This window comes from Puntigrus tetrazona, chromosome 5 (genome assembly GCF_018831695.1).
Source record: "Puntigrus tetrazona isolate hp1 chromosome 5, ASM1883169v1, whole genome shotgun sequence".
NCBI classification, from domain to species: domain Eukaryota; kingdom Metazoa; phylum Chordata; class Actinopteri; order Cypriniformes; family Cyprinidae; genus Puntigrus; species Puntigrus tetrazona.
In genome coordinates, this window is record NC_056703.1 from 7,141,527 (window position 1) to 7,162,941 (window position 21,415).

The 21,415-nt window shown below is 39.4% G+C and overlaps 3 protein-coding genes across 4 annotated transcripts; 1 reads left to right on the forward strand and 2 right to left on the reverse strand.

The window, feature by feature from the left end:
• Positions 1 to 102: 102 nt before the first annotated feature.
• On the reverse strand, positions 103 to 7,011 carry crata (carnitine O-acetyltransferase a). Of its 2 annotated transcripts, XM_043240177.1 has the most exons (14): positions 6,856 to 7,011; positions 5,812 to 6,090; positions 5,606 to 5,724; positions 4,445 to 4,498; positions 4,181 to 4,346; positions 3,819 to 3,993; positions 2,721 to 2,899; positions 2,524 to 2,624; positions 2,315 to 2,434; positions 2,121 to 2,243; positions 1,857 to 1,992; positions 1,222 to 1,284; positions 988 to 1,125; positions 103 to 797 (listed from the first exon to the last, which is right to left on the reverse strand). In XM_043240177.1, exons 1-14 carry the CDS (start codon positions 6,880 to 6,882, stop codon positions 582 to 584), a joined length of 1,896 nt encoding a protein of 631 aa, XP_043096112.1. In that variant the 5' UTR covers positions 6,883 to 7,011; the 3' UTR covers positions 103 to 581. The 2 variants fall into 2 exon arrangements, with proteins under 2 accessions (XP_043096112.1, XP_043096113.1); XM_043240178.1 differs by lacking the exon at positions 4,445 to 4,498.
• Positions 7,012 to 7,631: 620 nt separating this feature from the next.
• On the forward strand, positions 7,632 to 15,709 carry ptpa (protein phosphatase 2 phosphatase activator). The gene is made up of 10 exons (XM_043239708.1): positions 7,632 to 7,674; positions 8,898 to 9,007; positions 9,320 to 9,406; positions 9,534 to 9,659; positions 9,909 to 10,026; positions 11,020 to 11,119; positions 11,251 to 11,375; positions 11,751 to 11,851; positions 13,023 to 13,130; positions 14,857 to 15,709. Exons 1-10 carry the CDS (start codon positions 7,650 to 7,652, stop codon positions 14,929 to 14,931), a joined length of 975 nt encoding a protein of 324 aa, XP_043095643.1. The 5' UTR covers positions 7,632 to 7,649; the 3' UTR covers positions 14,932 to 15,709.
• Positions 15,710 to 15,967: 258 nt separating this feature from the next.
• On the reverse strand, positions 15,968 to 20,834 carry ier5l (immediate early response 5-like). The gene has a single exon (XM_043239709.1). The coding sequence runs from the start codon at positions 20,650 to 20,652 to the stop codon at positions 19,744 to 19,746; it is 909 nt and encodes a 302-aa protein (XP_043095644.1). The 5' UTR covers positions 20,653 to 20,834; the 3' UTR covers positions 15,968 to 19,743.
• Between the last annotated feature and the right edge of the window lie 581 nt (positions 20,835 to 21,415).

Here is a 21,415-nt window from a genome sequence, read left to right on the forward strand (position 1 = left end):
CTATCTAATATATATATATATATATATATATATATATATATATATATATATATATATATATATTTTTTTTTTTTTCATGAATAACCTAAACAAAATTTAAAATGTATTTAAAGACTTGATATTTATTAAAATTTTGTTAATGTGCAAATTTACAACATTGTACAAAGAACTAAGAAACCGATGCTTTGCAAATGTCACTATTTACATTTTTTTCCATATTTAACTGAATTTAATTTAATAACTAATATACAATAATCACATGAGCTTTTTTTTTTAACTGCGTGTTCACCATAATGCATGATGCATAATCTCAAAATTCAAATCAGCAAAGCTTATTTGATCTGGTTATATTTGAACAATTATAACCAAAGCACATAAACATATAAAAGTTAAGGATTATTACTAAGGATTATTAAGGCTCGTCAAAGTCCAAAAGAGTCCAAGCAACTCGGTTCTGGACTGGTCAAATTCTAAATAAAAATCTCCTTAAAATTCCTGTCCTTTGAATGACGTTGTAAACACAAATGCATTGACTGATCTGTTCAAAAAAAAAAAAAAACAAGTCTAATTGAAAAATCATTTTAAAGCTTGGCTTTGGGCGTCTGCTCCAGCAGGGTCTTCAAGTCTAACAGTGCGTCCTCTAGTGCTTGGGCCAGACGTGCTGCGTTAGTGTCCTGGCAGCTGTTGAAAGCAGAGACTGCAAAGTTAATGTGGGTATCCATGGGGTTGTAGCACACGCCATAACCGTCTGGTACCACCGGGCCGAAGCACATCACACAGTCGGTTTTTGCTGGCACCTAGAAGAGAAACAAATCAAACTTTTGTAAGATCATGCATTTTACATGATCTGATGATTTTAGGTTTACAGCAATATGATTTAAAGCAGATTTGAACAGTTATGGTATCAGTTGATGGAGTTAATGGCACAGAACATGAATTACTAAACAAGGTTTCTTCTGCAAATAACGGTTTATTAACATGCAGTACCTGGCTGGTGGAAAGGTTGAAGTGCAGCGCCACAGCGTATGAGGTATCCATGAATATCTCTGGCAGGGCGGCCAGGTCCTCAATAGCCTGCAATTTCAGGCCGAGCAAATGTCTGTCGATGGCTTGCCCTCGAATCGCCTGCGCAATGAGGGATATATTTAGTGCAGACCGATAATGACTGATACACGTACTTTCTGTGGATCAGTTGAACACCGCCAGCATTCATTTACTCACCATGTCTGTGTAAGCTCTGTGCGCTTTAATTGCTTTGGCTAGCAGTGCCACCTTCTCTGTGTTCTGTCAATCAAATTGAGATTGAAATTTTCTTTCATGCTGGATCAAACGCAGTAGGAAAATAATAGGATGGTACTGACACTGATAATCAAAAAGACAAGCTAAATAGCCAAATGTATAAAGTCATGGTGTTTGGAGTTGGTAAGATTTGTAATGTTTTTGAAAGAAGTCTCTCGTTCTCACCAAGGCCGCATTTATTTAATAAAAAAGTAAAAAGTGCTATTTTTAAACATTATAATATGCTTTTTTTTTATTTACTCCTGTAATGGCAAAGCTTAATTGTCAGAAGCCATTACTCCGGTCTTTAGTGTCACATGATCCTTTAGAAACCATGCTTATACGCTGAATCGGCGCTCAAGATGCATTTCTTTTTATTAATGCTATCAGTGCTGAAAACAGTGTTGCTGTTTAATATCGTTGTAGAACAGAAAAGCATTTACATAACGCTTTCGATCAATTCAATGCTTGCTGAATCAAAATATCAATTTCTTTCCAAACGCAATACCTTACTGACCCATAAACCTTGGAACCGTAGTATACTGCGGATATGGTTATAACTAAAAAGTCTACCATACATGTTTGGCTGGGTCATCCATGGCCTTGACGAAATTAGCAGAGTCGATGGACGCTGAACGTATAGTGTCGGTTCGGCCCAGTCTGAACATGCGGAGGGAGGCGCTCTCATAGGTAGGACAACAGCGCTTGTAAATCCTGAAACAGTGAATCACCTGAATAAGCCAATTAACTTCATCATTAGCTTCCTAATAATACTAGAAGCATTTTAGAGTTACGAAATAAACACAGCATACGCCATTAAGAGCGGTGCTGGTGAGCTTTACCTGTAGTACGCCAGTTGGAGAGCCACCTGAATAAAGGCATCGGGGCTCATCTTCTGCGACTTTGGGAAATCTTTGCCAAAATGGGAAAACACATTGACTTTCACGTCCAAGTCATGCACCATTCTGCAGAAAAGGAGAAATCAATTTAAATGTGGTTAAGGAAAAACACTGAGTGGAATGTCTCGATTTCTTACATGTTCATGTTCTGTTTGGCCTCCTCGATGTCCTTTTTGATCTCTGGCGTGATGTTGAAACGGAGCTTCTGTGGCATACGCAGCGGGACCATCGGGGTCCGGACCATGTCTGTCGACTTCCTGTACAAACATGCGGTAAATATTAACCGCGTTAGCTATGCTTACAATCTAGCTATTGGAAAACAGCTTTTAATCACTGATAATCTCACATGTATTCCACCACATGGTCGATGAGTGACACGATGGGAGGACCCTCAGCGGGGGCGTGTTCATAGATCAGCCCGCATGTCCCGTCCTCTCCAATAATAAACTACAAACCACATTAATCATCATGAATCATGCATCAGGATCACAGGCCTTAACTGGTCGACGATAGTCCACACGCGTCCACTCACGGGTCTCTAACCTGCAGTGTTTTGTCAAACCAGCGATTTCCGCTGTTCCACCTGCTTCCCCCTCCATGCAGCATCTGAACTCCGGCGCGTGTGCGGTACATATCATCAGAAGCACGTGGCATGGGGGCATCCAGGCAGACTGTGAAGATACTCTTCTGGATGGCTCTCACAGACTCTTTGTTCGTTTTATCTGAAAGTCACACAAAATAAATCAAATATCACCTTACGTTTAACCCTAACCTTACATTTATGCTGTTTCAATGAAGCAACAGCCTGTAGAAAGGAGTTTATGTAAAGCTGCAGCCTGTAAGTTGTGCCTCTTTCATGCCATTTATGATATAAAACCTGGAATTGCAGTTCCTTGTGGAATTATATCCCATGCGTGGGTTGTGCTCCGGCGCGGATGAATCTAATGTTTTGAGAAGTATGTAGCTCTCAGTCACTGCACTGGAATGAATCTTTTACTTAGTGATCAAACTTTCTAGCCTACATCTTGAAATATATGTCCCAAATAAGTCATCTAAACAAGTAAGTAACAAGTCCGCCATGCTTTTTTCTGACAAACCGAGGAAAAAGCTTTACAATAGATCCCTCTACCAACGGTGATTAATCTAACAATTGATTAGCTCATATCACATCAAACCAAATTATTATTATTATTATCATTATACCTTATTTTCAAATGATTAATGTTAACAGCATCAGTATTGCATGTAGATTTCGATTTATGCACAGACTAATCTCTAATTCAAATTTCATACTAAGAAAATTGAGCAAACTATGCTACCTTCAAACTTTTAACCGTTGTGAATCAGGGTGAAGTAACTAAGTTTATTTATATTTAAAGTAAAGCGATAATTTTAAATACTGATTTTGGATCATTTTTAACTCAAACAATTACGGACTGCAGCTTTAAAATATAAATCTTTACAATTGTGTCTATAAAACCATAATTAACCAGATCAATGGGTCCTGGCTGAATATATGAATCAATTTCTTAAGTGATCTAAAACCTTTAACTCTGATGTGCATTACATATAGCTTATCAAAGAGTTAGTTCCTTGCGCTGAAGACACTAATACGTCTAGGTAAGTGTTGGCAGTGCTCACCCTTAATGAGGTTGTTGTAAGCTTTGCCCCAGCTGTTACGGTGGTGGGAGGTGAGGATGCCTATAGGCTCTTTGTTGGTCTGTAAAGACGAGTTCCAGATCTTTTCCAGCTGGATGTAGATCTGGTCTACAGTCAGCGGCGTGCCGTCACTGTTATACACATCCAGCACAAAGAACTGCATAATGAGAAAAGGAGAAAAAAAACAATAACAGTAAACCGTACGGTACTGACATAGCATTAACAGATCATTAGATAAAATGTATTTACAGTTTTAAACGGCTGTTTAATAAAATAAATGCAAAACATATACACTTTCCCCACTGGAAGCTACATTGGGGTTATATTTTGTAACACGGGCTGACCTGAAAGTTGTGCACTACAGTGATGTGTGTGGGGGGTCTCTTGTCCCGGGCGTAGTTGACCACACTGTCCCTCTTTGTTCCAGGGATCCGGCAAGACGAGAGCACCTGATAGTACTGGTTCATGCAGAGCGGCTTTCCACCCAGATACTCCACTGGCAACGTTTCACTAAACAAAAAGGGAAGACATCACGTCCGACCGGACCTTCTGAACACCAACAGTAACAGTCTCGACTGCACCGGAAAAGTATAAAACGTGTCACTCACTTGTCAATCATTCTCTTGAAATCTAAAACTCCAGCGATTAATTTTGCTGCATATCTGTGTGGAAAAAAATATTTATTCGAAACTTGTTTAACACCAGCATACTACAAATGAATAATTGTGCTCTAAACACAGGAGAGCCTGCTGTGCTGTATGATTTATGATCTTGACGGAAGACATCTTACTGCTGATCTGTGAACAGTTTTAGCGGTCATACGTGAAAGCTGTCATTATAGTTAATGTGGGGAGACTGGCTTCAGGCCAGCACTTTTCCGAGAGCAACAGTTTGTACTATCTGAATTGCGAAGCTGAACTTTGCAAAAGAGGGTTAGTCTGTATAAAGGTCACCATAGCGGCGACTGGAAACAACCGCCTCACCCTGAGGTAATGCCTTTGGGTCACTGTGTGTGGATTTAATTCATGTGAATGACCGTTGAATAATATTTACAATGTGTTAAGGTTCCTGTAACTGGCACTAGCGAACAACAAGGTCGTGGGTTTTGATTCACAGGAAGCAGAAATATTAAATATAGAATGAACATGCAAAAAATAAAGAGTATTTTTAAACCCACCGGTAAACATTTTTCCCCTTTTTTAAGCATTCAAGCATACAAACTTTTGTAAGGTTTATACTTTAAATATCAACCCAAAAAAAAAAACAACAATTTGCCAAAATATTCAAAATGTATGAAATATATCCCAAAAAACTGATTGACTTCATATACATTATTGCAGTATTGCTTGTTGATATATATATATATATATATATATATATATATATATATATATATACATACACACACACACATTCATGCTAGAACATAAATACATTTTAAAGTAAAAAAATAAAAAGACAATACATGTATCAACAAATACATGCAACAAATAAATGCAAGCCTTTAATCAGTTTCATATGTATATACAGTATATATATATATATATATATATATATATATATATATATATATATATATATATATATATATATACACATACACACACACACACACACACACACACATATACATAAAATAAATAAAATAAAATAAAATAAAAATAAATAAATTATTGTAAGACTTTAATCTGTTTCTATTAAACCAATTAACTAAATGACCTATGTAAAGATTAATTGACTTTTCGTGTATTAATCTACACTGGTCTGACCTCATTTGGCCTTGACGGTCACTGAACTCCATCCGGGGAAGGACAACCCCAGGACTTGAATGGACGACAACAGGCATCCGGTAGTCCAGGTAGGCTGTTTGTAACCACCAGTCAGAGAGCTAGCAGTGGATACGACAGAGAGGCAATGAGACATCATAAGAAACCTTTTAAAAAGAGACACTAAGCATCACCTAACAAGCTCTTACCCAGTTCTCCGACTTCTTGGCTCGTTGTTCCAGGCCCTTCTGTAGTCTCTCACCTACACCGCCTGACTTCTGAAACTCCTCCAGCAGCTGGCAGGTGTGATCCAGCTCCTCCGGGTCCACGATGGGCGTCAGGGCAGCCAGATAGTGTTCGCATGTTTGCTGCAGCGGTGGCACTGGAAGCTTAGGCAGACCCTCCTGGTGGGCCAAGTAACGACCAGTGACCCGTGTCACTGACACTGGCTTTACCAGGCTGGAGGGTTTCACCATGCAAGCCTTAACCTAAAAATATCCAAGAAGATATAGAACCAGCTGTATTATATATATATATATATATATATATATATATATATATATATATATATATATATGTGTGTGTGTGTGTGTGTGTGTGTGTGTGTGTGTGTGTGTGCGTAGATAAAATAGATATTTTTACATATACAAACACACATACACATATAAATATACATATAAATATAAATATAAATATATATATATATATATATATATATATATATATATATATATATATACACATACATACACACACACACATATATACATACATACATACATACACATATATATAATTTTCTACTTAGAATTAGATAATATATTATTATTATTATCTATTTTAAGATGTTATTATATTATCCAAAAGTGCATTTAGTGTTAATAAATAAAACACATTAATACAGTCCAACATTTATACAAAACAGGAAATATTATCTCTAATACTCAAATATAAAACACATGAGCCATCACATGACTGGCAGTAATGCAACATGTAAAAAGATTCCTGCGCGGTCATTAAAAAACATTGACACGATGTGTTTGGTACCTGTCTAAGTGTTTAACCTGTTAACCTGTCAGTGAACACTGTTTCTATGACTGCCATGAACTCTGTATCGGCACTTCCGACTGTCCTTAGCACTACCGCTATCTAAACCATAAACAACATGAATGTCAGGCAGCTTCTACTTGTTTATGTCGCATAAAAAAAATCGACCATGTTTAAAAACCCGGCCATACGTGTTGGTTACTCACCATCGTCCTGGCAAGAATGCCCAACATAACTGAAGTTCACTAAAACGCCCCCAAATCAAGGCCTGAGAGGAGGGACGGCCAGATAGGATCAGCGCGGTCAGAGTCCACCGAAAAGAACAACCAGCAGCGCCATCACTGCTGCGCTGCTCCGCTTCACCGCCAGGCGGCGCTCGAGACACGGAGGCAGGCCACGCCCAGTCCATTTTGCGTCATCATTCTGCTTCTCAGCGATGATCTGAAAGACGTTTCATACAAAATAATTCTATCCTGCACACTCCTGACCTCTCTCTTTTGTTTTTATAAAAGGTTTTGGAGCAATACCTTTCATTGTTCTAGTTGTCTATGAACAAAAAAAAATTATTGATGAAAAAAACCCAAAGTATTCAATCTATTGTTTTTTAAAACTTATTAAATTTCACATTTATAAACCATATTACACTCGGAATTGATTATCCCGACACCCCTTTTTCTTCCAACTGAAAACTGTACTAACGCAACTTTTACTTTTATATAAATCCATACGACAACACTAAAAGATATATTTAAATTGTACGCTTAACGTATGTACTTATTGAATCACTAATAATAATTTCTAAATAAGAAATTAACTAATATGAATTAATTAAAAAAGAAATTAAACACTACGTTTACATATTACGCATGTTACAAATCAATGCAGTAACATTTTCTCACAGCAGCTACATTCGCTCATCGTGTTTTAAAAATGTATATATTTTAGGCGAAACTGCGTGTGAGAATTGAAGAGTTGTGTTTTTCATGTTCACACAGTAAACATGGCGGAGACTGAGCAGCCGTCAGGTAACTCACATCAACCAAACCTTCATTTATACGCGGATAATTCAAAAGCGAAGACACCGGTGATGTCTGCAGATTATATACGCTGTTTTTCAACACCTGAAGGGGTGAAAGGGGTGTACATATGTGCAGGAAAAACGCTTAATTGTGGGCTCACCTCATGTAATGAATCGATGAGTCTGACAGCTCTGCGCCGTGGCGCAAATATAGCTTATTACGACTTTTCTGCGAACAAATGACCTGATATTATTATTTATTTGCAGTATGAATGTTCTTACAATGCTGTTGGGGTTATATTTTAGTTTGAGTGTAGTCATAGCCTTTCCATATATTTACCAGTTTTAAACTTAGTTGGGTAAACCTACTCTTTAGCATATGGAGTTATCGGTTCTAGCGTAGCATGTTGATATATTCTGATATGGATATGTTGTGTATAATAGGATGTTGCAACGTTTTTTGAAAGAAGAAAAGAACAATATTCATATAATTTACCTATTTAGTATATTCTGGAAACTGTGTACACCCTCAAACTACTTTCATATTATCCTTTCTGCAAGAAATGATTATGAGTAATTTCGATTTTGATATTTTTACTTTGTTTTTTAACTTTTTTTATACTTTATTTGTACCCCAGCTCTTAATAAACGTGTTCATTGCCACACAAAGCCATTAAGTGTAGTTGCCAGCCCACAATAAATACAAATGCAACTGTGTAATTAACATTAATTGTTAATATGTTAGGTGAGATGTGTGAGACTACTATTATTTCTTCAATCCTTTCTGTCAGATTACCATATAAATACTGAGGATTGCAACCTTTGTTTTGTATTTTTTGTATTTTTTGGGGTCTGGAGAAGAGATTACTTTTGGACCTGACATGTCCTTCAAAAGTTTTACAGTAAATTATAACCAGTTTATTAAAGGGATCATATGTGATTTTTATGTTTTCCTTTCTCACTTTTTTTAGAACAATGAGCTTTGTACAAATTGACCCATATTCAGTAGACAGGGATTAGAGGAGAAACAATATGTACAGTATTTGGATTTTTTTTAACTTAACTTAAACGCATTGCGTTACACCAAATACACAAATTAATGTTTTTTTTAGTAACATCAAATGACCCCTTTAATACAGAAGTTCGTATTAGTTCCATTATTAGCATTAACATAATTTATTTTGACAGTAAATTCGGATCTGTCTATTATATTTTTTGTCTTTCGAATAGGCTCCTCTCATGAGGATGACAAGCCTCCCAATCCTATCAGTTTCAACTTCATGGTGCCAAAGAAGGAGATCAGCATGGTGCCTGATATGGGCAAATGGAAAAGATCACAGGTTTGTTGTTAAACCCGTTTAAGAGCAGTTTATCTGTTACTTTTTAGAGATGAAAAATAGCTCATTATCAGTCTCTTTTCTCAGTATCTCTGGAGATAAAAATAGGAATATCTATTGTTCGTCACATTCTTTTAGCACCATTGTAAAGAGACGGTCCTAACATGAGAACCTGTGCACTCTGTCTTTTCCCTGATTAGAAATGTGTAAATTTTATTTACCATGTTAAAATATATTACTTGCTTACATCTCCCTTTAAAGTTATTAAACCCTCTTTCGCTTGCATTTGAGCATGTTTCTGTTTTGTGTAAGTAGGCATATGCAGACTACATGGGGTTCGTTCTGACCCTGAATGAGGGCGTGAAGGGAAAGAAACTTACCTGTGAATACCAGGTGTCTGAGGTGGGTCACTGTCCTGTTTTTGGTCTGTATGTAACAGATGAAGTGATGGGTGCATTTGTTTCGGTCACAATAATAGATGCTCATGGATCAAGCTCATAGAAATATGCTTGCATCTGTTTTTTTTCAGACAGTGGAGAAGTTGCTTGCTATGTTGGCAACATTAGATCGCTGGATCGACGAGACGCCACCAGTCGACCAGCCTTCCCGCTTCGGCAATAAAGCTTACCGTACATGGTATGCTAAACTAGACCAAGTGAGTGCCCAAATATGTGTATGACCATTGTTTACCTTTTAAACTGGTAACAATTCTTGGTTAAACGTTGCTAGTAACTTTAAACATACAGTGCCTTCAGAAGATATACACCATTCATTTTGTCTCCTGTTGTTTTTCTTCAAACTAACCAAAATGTTGGTTATGGAGAAAAATTTTTTTAATGGCAATGTGTAATTTCTGTACTGTTCGTGTGAGATGAGATGCCGTAGCAGTGTGTTGTGTGTACAGGAAGCAGAGGCTCTGGTCACAGCCGTTCTGCCATCAGAGCGTCATGATGCTGCTCCAGAGATCGCTGTCTACCTGAAAGAGTCTGTGGGTAACTCCACCAGGATTGACTACGGCACAGGTGTGTGTGGGGAAGAACAAATATAAGTGTTCGCTGTATTTCTTACATGATTCTATATGTTTTTCAGTAGTTGTCTTTTTTTACTTTTGTCTATCACTCATTAATAAATTTAATTGTCACATAAGAGAGAATAGTAACAGAACGTGAAATGGTCATTTGGATTTTTACTTTTAAAACAACAGCTATATGAAATCTTTATATAGACTGATTTTAGGTTTTTTTGTATTTTCATTTTTAAACACGCACACACACACATATATACATATATACACACATATACATATATACAGCATGTATACTTTTAATTATACTAGTTAACACAGCTGCATGAGTGTTTCTAATACAGAGGATGAGGGAGTGATGCCAAATTTGACATCTTTCTCTGTTTTGGCCAATTTAATAGATCTCTCAATATTGTTTTTCTTTTTGTTAAAATCATAGAGGCACTTTTGATATTGGAGAAAGTGGGAACTATTATATTAACTAGTTTGCCAGACTACTGTTTGCCAGACTATGACGTTGTGAGATCTTGAAAGGGGTCCATTATATACAAGCATCTATGTATTTAATGTTGTTCTTCTGGATAATCACTAGAGGGTGCTGTTGAAACACATCTAGGAGCTTTTGAGAGCTTAACACCATTCAGATACCTATTTTAAAGATTACAAACCTTAAACAATACTTGTCAGATTTTTATGTGAAAAACATGATTCACACTTTGATAAACGTTCATGAGTCTATTATTGTTTAAATAAATTACACCACTCATGCTTTATATGTTGTTTTTGAGTGTAGCCAGCAGCTACAATGCAAACAAATAGAAACGCCTTGCCGTTATTCAGTGGTACAGTGCCATTTTATCTCATCACATCCAATTCAGACTATAAGCTCACCAATCAGGTAAAATGCTGTGTTGCCATAGAGCTCCTTCAGCCTTGTAGGAACCACTGGTTGCATTATTTAGCCTAAGAAATAACGTGTTTCTGTGTGCAGGTCATGAGGCGGCATTTGCTGCGTTCCTCTGCTGTCTTTGTAAGGTGGGAGCGCTGCGCATGGAGGACCAGCTGGCCATCATATTTAAAGTTTTTGACAAGTTGGTGCATCTTATTGCTTGACTTCTTATAATAAATACTTTAACTTCTAGCAAGTCTAATGCACGGTCACTGATGGCGTAAAACTGTGAAGAACTCATTTGCATTGAACAATATGATGTCATTGGTGTAGATATCTGCGAGTGATGCGCAAACTGCAGAAGACGTATAGGATGGAGCCAGCAGGGAGTCAGGGAGTGTGGGGTCTTGACGACTTTCAATTCCTTCCCTTCATATGGGGGAGCTCACAGCTCATAGGTGACGATTTTTCACTGCAACTTTTTGTTAGATTTATTATTTATGTGCTATTATAATATTTAGTTTACATTTGAGTGATTTATGTGCTTTTGTCTTGTTTATGATTTTTTTGTATTTCTATTCAGCTATAATATTTGTTTCAGTTTTAGTCATTTTAATACTTAGGCTTCAGTTTCTGTACATTTTCTGTTAAATGTTTACAATTTACATTTCTGTTTTATTACAGTTTTGAATAGTTTTAGTATGCATTTAAAATTCAAAAGCACTATATCTAGAGCGGGCTAAATTCAGGTACGTTGTTGTTTGCAATTAGTTGGAGACACCTGGTGGTCACACCGTGAAACTAAAGTGTGTTGTTCATGTGTTTTTGTGTAGACCACCCAACCCTGGAGCCCAGACACTTTGTGGAGGAGAAGGTTGTAAACGAGCACCACCAAGACTACATGTTTCTGGAGTGCATTAAATTCATCAATGAGGTGTGTGTCATCTCGTGGCATCTGCTCGTGGAAAGACCATTTTTCCTTTCATTTTCATTTTGTCAGGATGAAGAAATTTAGATCGCACAAACAAAAACTCAGAGGTTCCATTCATGTTAATACTTACAATATATAGTTTAAAACTCTCTCTCTCTCTCGCTCTCTCTCAGGGAGGTTGCGTTTGGACTCCACTCACATGAGTCATTTCCTTCCTTCCCTGCACGTTGTTGTGAATCACTCCTAAGGCCCCTAGGGCCCACCCCCTCCTTTCTCTTTCTCTTTCCTCTGTGTCTCTCTCTCTCTCTCCTCCCTTTCCTTCTCTTCATTCCGCTTTGTGGGGCTAGTAGGTCTCTGGAAAGTCTGGCTCGACGAGAGCAGTGTGTGTGTGTGTGGAGTAAAGCGGCACAGCACTGCCATTCATAAAGTGCTCTTTCCCAAGGGCAGCCCACAAGCCCCTCTCTCTCTCATAAATTCTCATGAATAGACCTCATAGTACAGTGAGTTGATAATGACTGTCAGATTACCAGTGCTACAGAAGAGTTAATAATCTTTTGATATTATTCTTAACATTTTATTACGTTTATTTACGTCACACACGCACATCCTACCAATCAAAAGTTGTTTAAAAAAAGTTTTGCAATGGATGCAAGACCGTCAGTTAAGCCATTTAAAACGTTAATGTTATTTTAAATAAATCCCGTTCATTTGGAAGTACTATTCATGAAAGAAAACATTTATCATGAGTTCAGCCGGTTAAAATGATTTCGGAAGGGTCATGTGGCACTAAACAGTGGAGTAATGACTTCTGAAAATTCAGCTTTGCGATCACATGACTACATTTTAAAACATTCAAAAGGAAAAAAAACAGCTATTTAAAATGATAATAATGTTTCACAAACATCTCCATATTTCTGTATTTTTTATTTATTTTTTTAAATGCAGCTTTTTTATAAAACAGTTCATTTGTTTTTGTTTTGTAATAATTTTTATTATTTATTTTTATTTATTTTATCTCAGCAACTTTCCCCCCACAGTTAAAAGTGAAAACCTATTCTAAGTAGAATTGTTAGGTTTCAAATAGTTCAGTTAAATCCTGCTATAATGCTAATTGCCCTGCATATCTTAAGTTTACTGTCATCTTTTTAATCACTACTCATTTGTCCTCTTTTAGATGAAAACCGGCCCTTTTGCTGAGCACTCGAATCAGCTTTGGAACATCAGCGCAGTTCCTTCCTGGTCCAAAGTAAATCAAGGCCTCATACGAATGTATAAAGCGGAAGTAAGTATCATGGTGTTGTAAACACTCAAACGTCAGGAGTAAACTTGGTGTGACAGGGACTCCTTATATAGTGTGTAAATGGCACATTAATTGCTACTACACTTATTACAACAACAAAAAAAGGATTCGAATAAACATTTGATTCAGAAAGCAGGTAGGCTTCCCACTGACACGGTCTACATGTAACATTTATAACTGCGTCATTACGAATGCCAAGCGGTGGACTCGCAGTTCATGAAGTTTGAAACCCAGAGCTGAAGGAGTTAATTGAGCAAGCATGTGTGTTCGAGGGGAAGAACCGAGTGCCCCACCCCCTCCTCCAAAGCCCACATCCTGTGTTGTTGAGAAGACGGCTGTGCTCCCTCCCCCTTCTCTCCGCTCTGCGCTGAGGGGCCAGTCTGTCTGCAAATTCCCCTCCTCCTTCCCTCTCTCTCTCTCGCCCTGTCTGTCTTTCCCCACCCCCGTATATATCACACTCTCGTTCTCTCTTTGACTCCGTCAGCCAGGGACTCATGACTATTACTGATGTCTTTCAAGTCAAATACAAGTTAAAGAGATGTTTTCATGAGTATGAAAGCTGTTCATATGGACGATTTTATAAATGCATATATATATATATATATATATATATATAAGGTTTTAATTCTTTACCTGAGTGACATTTCGGTGTGCATTTGTTTCTATTTGACTTTTTTCTACATTTAAAATACATACTGAGAAGCCCTTGATTCTCGTCTCCGTTGACCTTATGTTTAGTTTGAGGATAGTATACACTTTAAGAGCATTGCACGGACTGTTATTCAGCATTAAATTGTTTTAGAAGCGACAGTCAAGACATTTAAAGTGTGACGAAAGGTTTCTGTTTCAAATAAATGCCGTTCTTTTGAATGTTCTGTTCATCAGAAAGCACCGAAAAAAGCTTTCTGTGAAAAGCAGCGCGATGGTTTTCAACATTTATAATAATAAGGAATATTTCTTAAAACACAGCATATTAAATTGCGTCTACAAACACCGCGACAGATGATTTAAAAAGTGTTTTTTTCAAGTAAATCAGAGTTTTTGTCTTGATCAACCGCGATGGTGATACTTAAAATTTCTATTTTACAAACGCTTTTTATTTCTGCGACTTCACAGCTGGCGCAATACTATACAAACTATGGCATTGATCATTTCAGGTACTCATTATGCGCTTTATTTAGCGTTTATTTAGCGTTGACGTATAAAGCCATACTGAAAGCAACAATAGATACGATCTCGAAAATAATTTAAAGCAAAGATTTAGGCTGTTGAACTGTGAACGCAATGTAAACTAACAAGCATATTCCATTACAAAGATGGTACCAGTCACTCATTATGTACTATGTTATAATGTTAAAAGGGTTTAAATATTTATAAATCGGGTTGGGAACTTTTCCATTTCGTTGCAAGAGCGGTTTGCTTCCAGAGAGAGCCAGCCCACACACGCTTTTGATTGGCTATGACAAATTATTAGTCGCTGGCATCTTGTGAGGTAGAGTGTAGTTAGGACACAGAAGAAGCATGTGACGGAAGAAAAATGAGCTTTGCCATTAAAAGGAATAAATTACATTTTATTTTAAAAAAAAAGTTGTTTTAAATTGTAATAATTTTTTACAATTTCTCAGCTTCACTGAGTATAATTCTATTTGGAGACTTGCTGTAAAGTTGACTGATACTAGCAAAGTCTTTCTTTGTCATCCTCTCACAGTGTCTAGAAAAATTCCCCGTCATCCAGCATTTCAAGTTTGGCAGCCTGCTCTCCATCCAGCCAGTCAAACCGTGACGAGAGACGAGAAAAAGAATTTGCGGCTCATCGCAGATCGCAACCAAACTTCAACTTCACTTCAGTTCCAGTTAACAAACCCAAATATGCATTCTCATCACCAGAGGTGCTTGGCCTTTCTCCTGAAGATCTACTTTCCTGGAGAGTTCGGTCCTAAACCTGCTCTAATACATTCGACCTAAAAGATTTCAGTGAACCCCCGAAGACCTAGATTAGCAGGTTCAGGTGTGTATTTGAGTAGAGTTGAGCTAAACTCTTAGAACGGTAGATCTTAACAGCCCTGCTCTTCACAATCTACTAGTTCTGCATATGAAACGCCACCTCTGATATTCCTCTTTAAGTGACGCAATTTGTCTGTATGGTTTTATTTCTCTTTTCCCGGCAAGCAGGAAGTTGAACTGCTGCTTAGACACCTGCAGTGAGCACTCTCAACGCAGTTATGCACATACATTTTCGTCTGGATTGGCATTTATATTTATTTATGTGTATATAAAGAAAGAGCTTGTCACGATGAACGGTTGAAGGCTTGGTTTTGGTTTAATAGATTCTATTTCCTGTGTGCAAAGATCTGAAGCCAATGAACAATAATGTGTGTGTGCGCGCGTGGGTGGGTGTTTGTGAGTTCATGGAGCATCAGTGTCTCAAAAGGCACTTGTAGTGAACATCTTGCTGTTCATTCATCAAAGATTGCCGAGGCATGCGGTGTCGTGAATGGTTTTGATAAGTGTCATTTTTACCTATGTGAGACATTAATAAGTTGTCAACCACTTTAGTTTTACATTTTTGGCTGTGCTTGTTTCTTTCATGTTCACTTAACTGAAAACGGGATGAGCGAAAGTGCTAAAAAAGACCCTTATGTGAATTCGGATCCAGCAGTTTAGCATGATGCAGCGTCAGTAAAGTACATTTAATTTCTATACTACTTTCTGTCTGAATAAATGAACAGGGTACGTCCGCATGTTAAAATTACTGAAAATGCTTTTGTTACTCTTAGAACGGGGCGATTCATCAGTGAACAAAAATATTTTTCCTTTACAGAGTAAGTTTTTCATAGATCTGCACATTAGGTTGATGAAGAGTGTTTTCAAGAATCACACTTTTTGATTTTACTTTTAGATGAAACTAACAGACCTTCCCTAAAAGCTTTGTTAGGCCCAAGCAGATCGTTGAAACCATTGGCACCAGTGCTCTCTCTATGATCTACTTGGGATTAAATGTTACAAGACCATCATTCCTGTAACTGGATGTCAGCAGCCAGCTACGAACAATGCTTTAAATTAAAGATGCGTAAGTTAAAATGATCTTATATCATGGTTGTGGCTAAGGATTTGCTTGAACCATTTGTTGCAGCAGCTCCGTACTTTTAAGTGTAGTCTCAGTTTCAAAAGGTTAGTGTTTCGCATTTGACTTTGAGTGTCCATTGAGAGCATTCAATAAAAGCGATACTTTTTGAGATGAAATGGAGTTAAGAATGGGACATTCTGTTCACTTCCCAACCAGCACAATTAAGTTTCAAGTTAATTAATCACTAACACTGTGACTCTTACAATTATACAGAGGCCAACAAGGTTTCTTTTCCTCATCACAACACACAATTCGCGTCAATTTATCACAGGTATTTCAGCTGTGCGCTGTGTAATTCGGATAAAAGGTTTCATTACCTCATAAAGGGAATATTTTTATGATTTCGGTCATAATATGTCTATATGTGCGCATTTGAACCTGAAATCGTGTTCTTAAAAAGCTACATAAAGAAACGATGCAATGTCGGTTCTGTAGTTTGGTCTTAACCAAACCTGCGTACATGCAAGCCAGGCCAAGCCAATTCACATTCTGTAGTTTCAGTCGAGTCATTTTCGCTGGTTGCCAAATTCAGCATCTGCCCAGTCACTGTAGCCCGGCAGCCCCACTGTGAAACTCCGCACAGCTTGCTGAGTAATTGACATGAACGCATGTCGAATTCACCCCCAACACCCATCCGCCTCCCCCGTTTCTATTCAGCTGCATTCAGACGCGGGCTCCACTGCCGAGTTCAACAGGCGCGGTTCGAGATAAGATAAGATTAAAGTCTTGCCTTTTGTCTTCATTAACATTTGATGTTACCGCTGAGCCCGTCTCACAAGGCTGCTCATTTTGAAAGGTGTAAACAGAAGCGTATTTAGTACATGCATCACGTTCACCGGCTAATGAAACGCGCGCTATCTATGTTGAACGTTCCGCGCGCGTGTATAATCGAAGGCGCGCGGATCCTTCCATCACGTGCGATGAGAAAATCTGCATTCGCTCTCCACGGCGGCGTTTCCCGCGTTGGCCACGCGGAGGAGCTCGCCACACGTCGCACGGATGCAGTGCATCGCCCTGTCAAAAAATTAAACGAATATACAAAGGTCTTTTTGTATTTTTAAAAAAATGGTAACGCTAGCATAGGCACCAATCCCCAAAATCAGCCTATTCGGGGAGAAAAAAAAAGCACAAAAAGCCTCAAACGTTACGTTTTGCGCTCACTTTATACCCGACGTTAATTTAACCTTGTTGAATCATTCAGTAATTTCTCGGACGTGTCGTCGCAATGCAAACCAAGCACGATGCGACCGCGCGACATATCCGCACTGCTTTAAACGCGATGTACCGCGCGACCGAGTTACCTGCGTTTTTAAGCGAGAGTTAAACGCGCGCGGAGCCGCTCGTCGAAAAATAGCCGTGACAACGACTTGATAACAGCCCGTGCGCGTTGGACGTTGATGTGTCGGGTGTACTGCGGTATCTCAGATTGAGAGGAGTCGAGAGGTTTCGGCTGGAGATGAGAGAGAGAGACCAGAGAGAGGACAGGGAGGGGAGGGTGGAGGGGGTTGCAGGGAGCAGCGGATTCGAGGTCAGCCCGAGGTGCCGCTACATAGGCGCTCTAATACCTTCATTCATTGATTTTGAAGAACACCACCATGTGGCATACAGCAGAGATAACACAGCCTGCAAGTTTAGAGAGAGTTCCTGGCTATAAAAAAAAGTGAACACGGTGCCCGCCAATAGGACGTGACGCTTGTGAAGTTTGCTTTTAGGAGTCTGGTCCCTGCTTCAGATCCCTAGATTTGAATGTAGGCTTTAATGAATGATATGCTCTGTTTTGGTGCGTATACATATACTTACCTTTTCATTAGATGGTCCATTATTGGTGTGCGTTGACAGTTCAATATCCCACAGGTAATGGCGTATATATAGAGTTAAATTTCAGGTGATCCACAACAACACCGAGAATATTAATAAGGAAACCTAAATGCATTGGGACCACTGAGTACTAGAAATGTTTAGCTCTGTAGACTAATGCTTGATTGGAAATCTAACGCTCTTTCCCTATTGCTTCACTTACAGCAAAGCACGGACTATATGGGAAATATGTTATGAATATGACCTCGGTCGTTGTGGATATGGCAGATGAGATGTGCTGAGGATGTTGGATCTTACATGTAACCTTTCTGTCGTGTTGCTTAAGTGAGCCAAGCTCAGTATCAGGAGGCCTAAATTTTAAGGCAGCTGTAATGAACGCTCTTTGTTTATCAAAAAAGAGGCAATGCAAAGTAAGTTTCATTTTTTATTAAGGTTATAAATTTTAAACAAATACTTTCTAAAACAGTTTTACCCGGTGATATACAATTTAATATGCACAAAAATACAAGAATACCAACAAAATATGGAGAATACGTCTGAAAACGTCTTTAATTCAGTACACATAGTGCTTATATAATGTGAGGACGTATGGCTAATTTATGAGATCGCCTTTTTAGAACAAAAGGTCTAAGTTTGTAGAAAATAAAATCAAACCCACAAAACCAAGCAAATGCTGGCATCATGAATTACTGTGAAGGCTTAAACTTTTTCTGAGAGCAAGGGGGCGGGAGATGGTTAACGCTGGAGACTGGATAGTCAACAAAAATACCTGGCAGATTAAAAACACGGCGTGCATTATGGGAGTTGTAGTGTTAATTAACGGCCCCAACGTTCAGCGTTGATGAGGTGACTGGCGCAGGCGAACTACAAACGCACTCGGAGGAACTGGAGCTGTAGGTCAGTGCAGTCAACAAAACGCTCCAGTCCTCGCCACGTTCAACAGCACATTTCAGAAAACAGAAAACAACAAACCGCGACAGGGAGGGGGTTCAAATATTGCACCTTCAATTAGCCTACTTGATTGCCTTGTGTGATATTACAGAATGTAGTCTGTGCAAAGCCAGTCCTCTTCCTGTAAGCACGAGCTCAGATAGTCTTGTCGTTGTAGCCTGTTCTACTGGTAGTCGTTAAAACGTTAGAAAACGTGACACGGCCGCTTAAAGTGTTATGTTCTGTGTGTGAGAAATAAGCGTGCAGTGGGTATATAGGCTTTTCCGCTTGCAGCCTGGTATTCCCAACATTACATGGGCTGTAATGTTATTTTACAATACATCTTTGTGGAAGTTCTTGGGAAGGAAGGGAGAGAGAAAAGAAACAATCCACGAGCGAAACATTCAGAGACTTTCCATGTTTGTGGCCATAGCTAGCAGTCTGCGTTGGGTTTAAGGCAACGAAATTCAACTTGGTTTTAAAACGCTTGTTGTACTATCGACGTTTGTTTTTAAAGGATGCATCATCACAAGTGGTAGGCTACAACCACCGTCCGCCTCCCCCACTGAAACGAAACTAAAAAAAAAAAAAAAACAACAAACCCAAATAAAAAAAAAAGAGGCTTAAATAACTTTGCTGCAAAAATAAAAGTCAATTTGTCTTAGACTTTGTACAATTTTTCTTCCCCGTAAAGTATCTGCATTCGCGTTAACCACAGAGTCAAAAGGCTACAATAGCTCTCGTCCAAGCCCCTAAACTCGCCAGGGCTTGTTTGCTACAGAACTGTCCGTTTAAGGCTTGCTCCAAGTCCGCCTGTCTGCTCACCAGTCCCGTGAACCCCGAGCCGAAGATCGAGATGAGGTTGGAAATGTTCGACGTGTCCAAGGGCTCCGTGCTCGCGTATGAAGAGTCCTCGAATTTCGCTCTCTTGCACGGCGTAAAATCCGGTACCTCCTCGATCTCGGACACGTAGTACCCAAAGTCAAGCTTGCGTTTCTTGGCCGGGCTCTGCGCGCCCTGGCAGCACTGCTGGAGCGAAGCGCAGCAGTCCTGATGCAAATACCCGTTCTCTACCGTGGTAACGACGTGCGTGTCCAAATCGAGCACTGTGGTTTTGTTGCAGTGCATGCTGCTTACCGGCGAAAAGTCACAGTTGGACACGGGGTAGGCTTCCGCGCAGCAGCTGCGGTAGAACGAGGGGTCCGGCGCTTTGCAGACCTCCTCGCTTTGGAGAGCTAGGGGCACCGAGCAGGCGCTGCCGGGCTGGATGTGCTGCGCCGAAGGAGCCTGGTGACCGACGGGCAGGAGCGCACCGCAGAGGCTCGCCGACTCGGTCGCGCTGCCGCAGCAGTCCCCCGTCTGCTCCTCGCAGTCCTCCACCAGATCGAGAGGGTTCAGCTCCTGGATCTCGTTGCAGACGGTCATCACCTCCTCGTACTGCTGCATTCTGTAGATTTCGGCGTACTTCTCGTTCATGTAGACCTGCCTGGCGTTCCTCAGCACATAGGAGACCAGCAGGTTTTTGTGCAGCTTGATTCCTCCTCTCTGCGTGCGGGAGTTGTGGATTTTCCGTAAAGATATCGAAATGAGACTTTGTGCATCCACCGCACACTCCATGGTGTTGATCATGGTCGGGGGTCGTGATGTCCTCCCACCTCTCCGACGAAGGAAAGAAACTTTCTTTTAGTCAGAATCGCGGTATTTCGTGCGGGGACGATGGCTTAAGTCAGCTCTGTGGAGAAACATTGAACGCGGTCGTTTCTGCCTCAGCGTGTGAGCGTAGGCAATCATTAGCCTGCGCCTGCTGCCATAGTATATATACGGCGGAGAACTTTCCGCCCACTTCGCCGCCGGCCAATCGGAAGCCGAGGGTGCCGTTGAGTGACAAGCGAATTCCGCCCAGAGGTTTTGATCTCGTCCAATCACAGAGAGGCGGTTCTTCTGTGCTATTCAAATTCCAAACTGACTTTACCAAACTGGAATGTTCTCATGAGGCGCGTTGTACATCAGAGTGCGTGCTCTTGTCATGTGTGCTGGAGAGACTGCTTCAAGGATCTGACACAAATTCGCAAAAATCTTTTCATTCGCAACTTTAAAAAGGACTGCGTTTAACGCAAATGAAAAGCGCTCTATTTTCTGGTGCGGGTGATCGATATTTTATTTTACTCATTTGCAACTTACATGCATACATAAGATTACACCGTCGACCATAAACATGTAAATGCATCTATATATGCAATGCTGTTTTATTTTAGGCTATACGTGAGGGGAAAAAATAAATAAGATTTAATGCACGATTCAGACAGAAAGACAGCAGATGTGGGGTGACTGAATACTTTAGGCTAGTATAAACTTTATGACGTGTGTATTACGTAGTAATTACTTTTAAAAT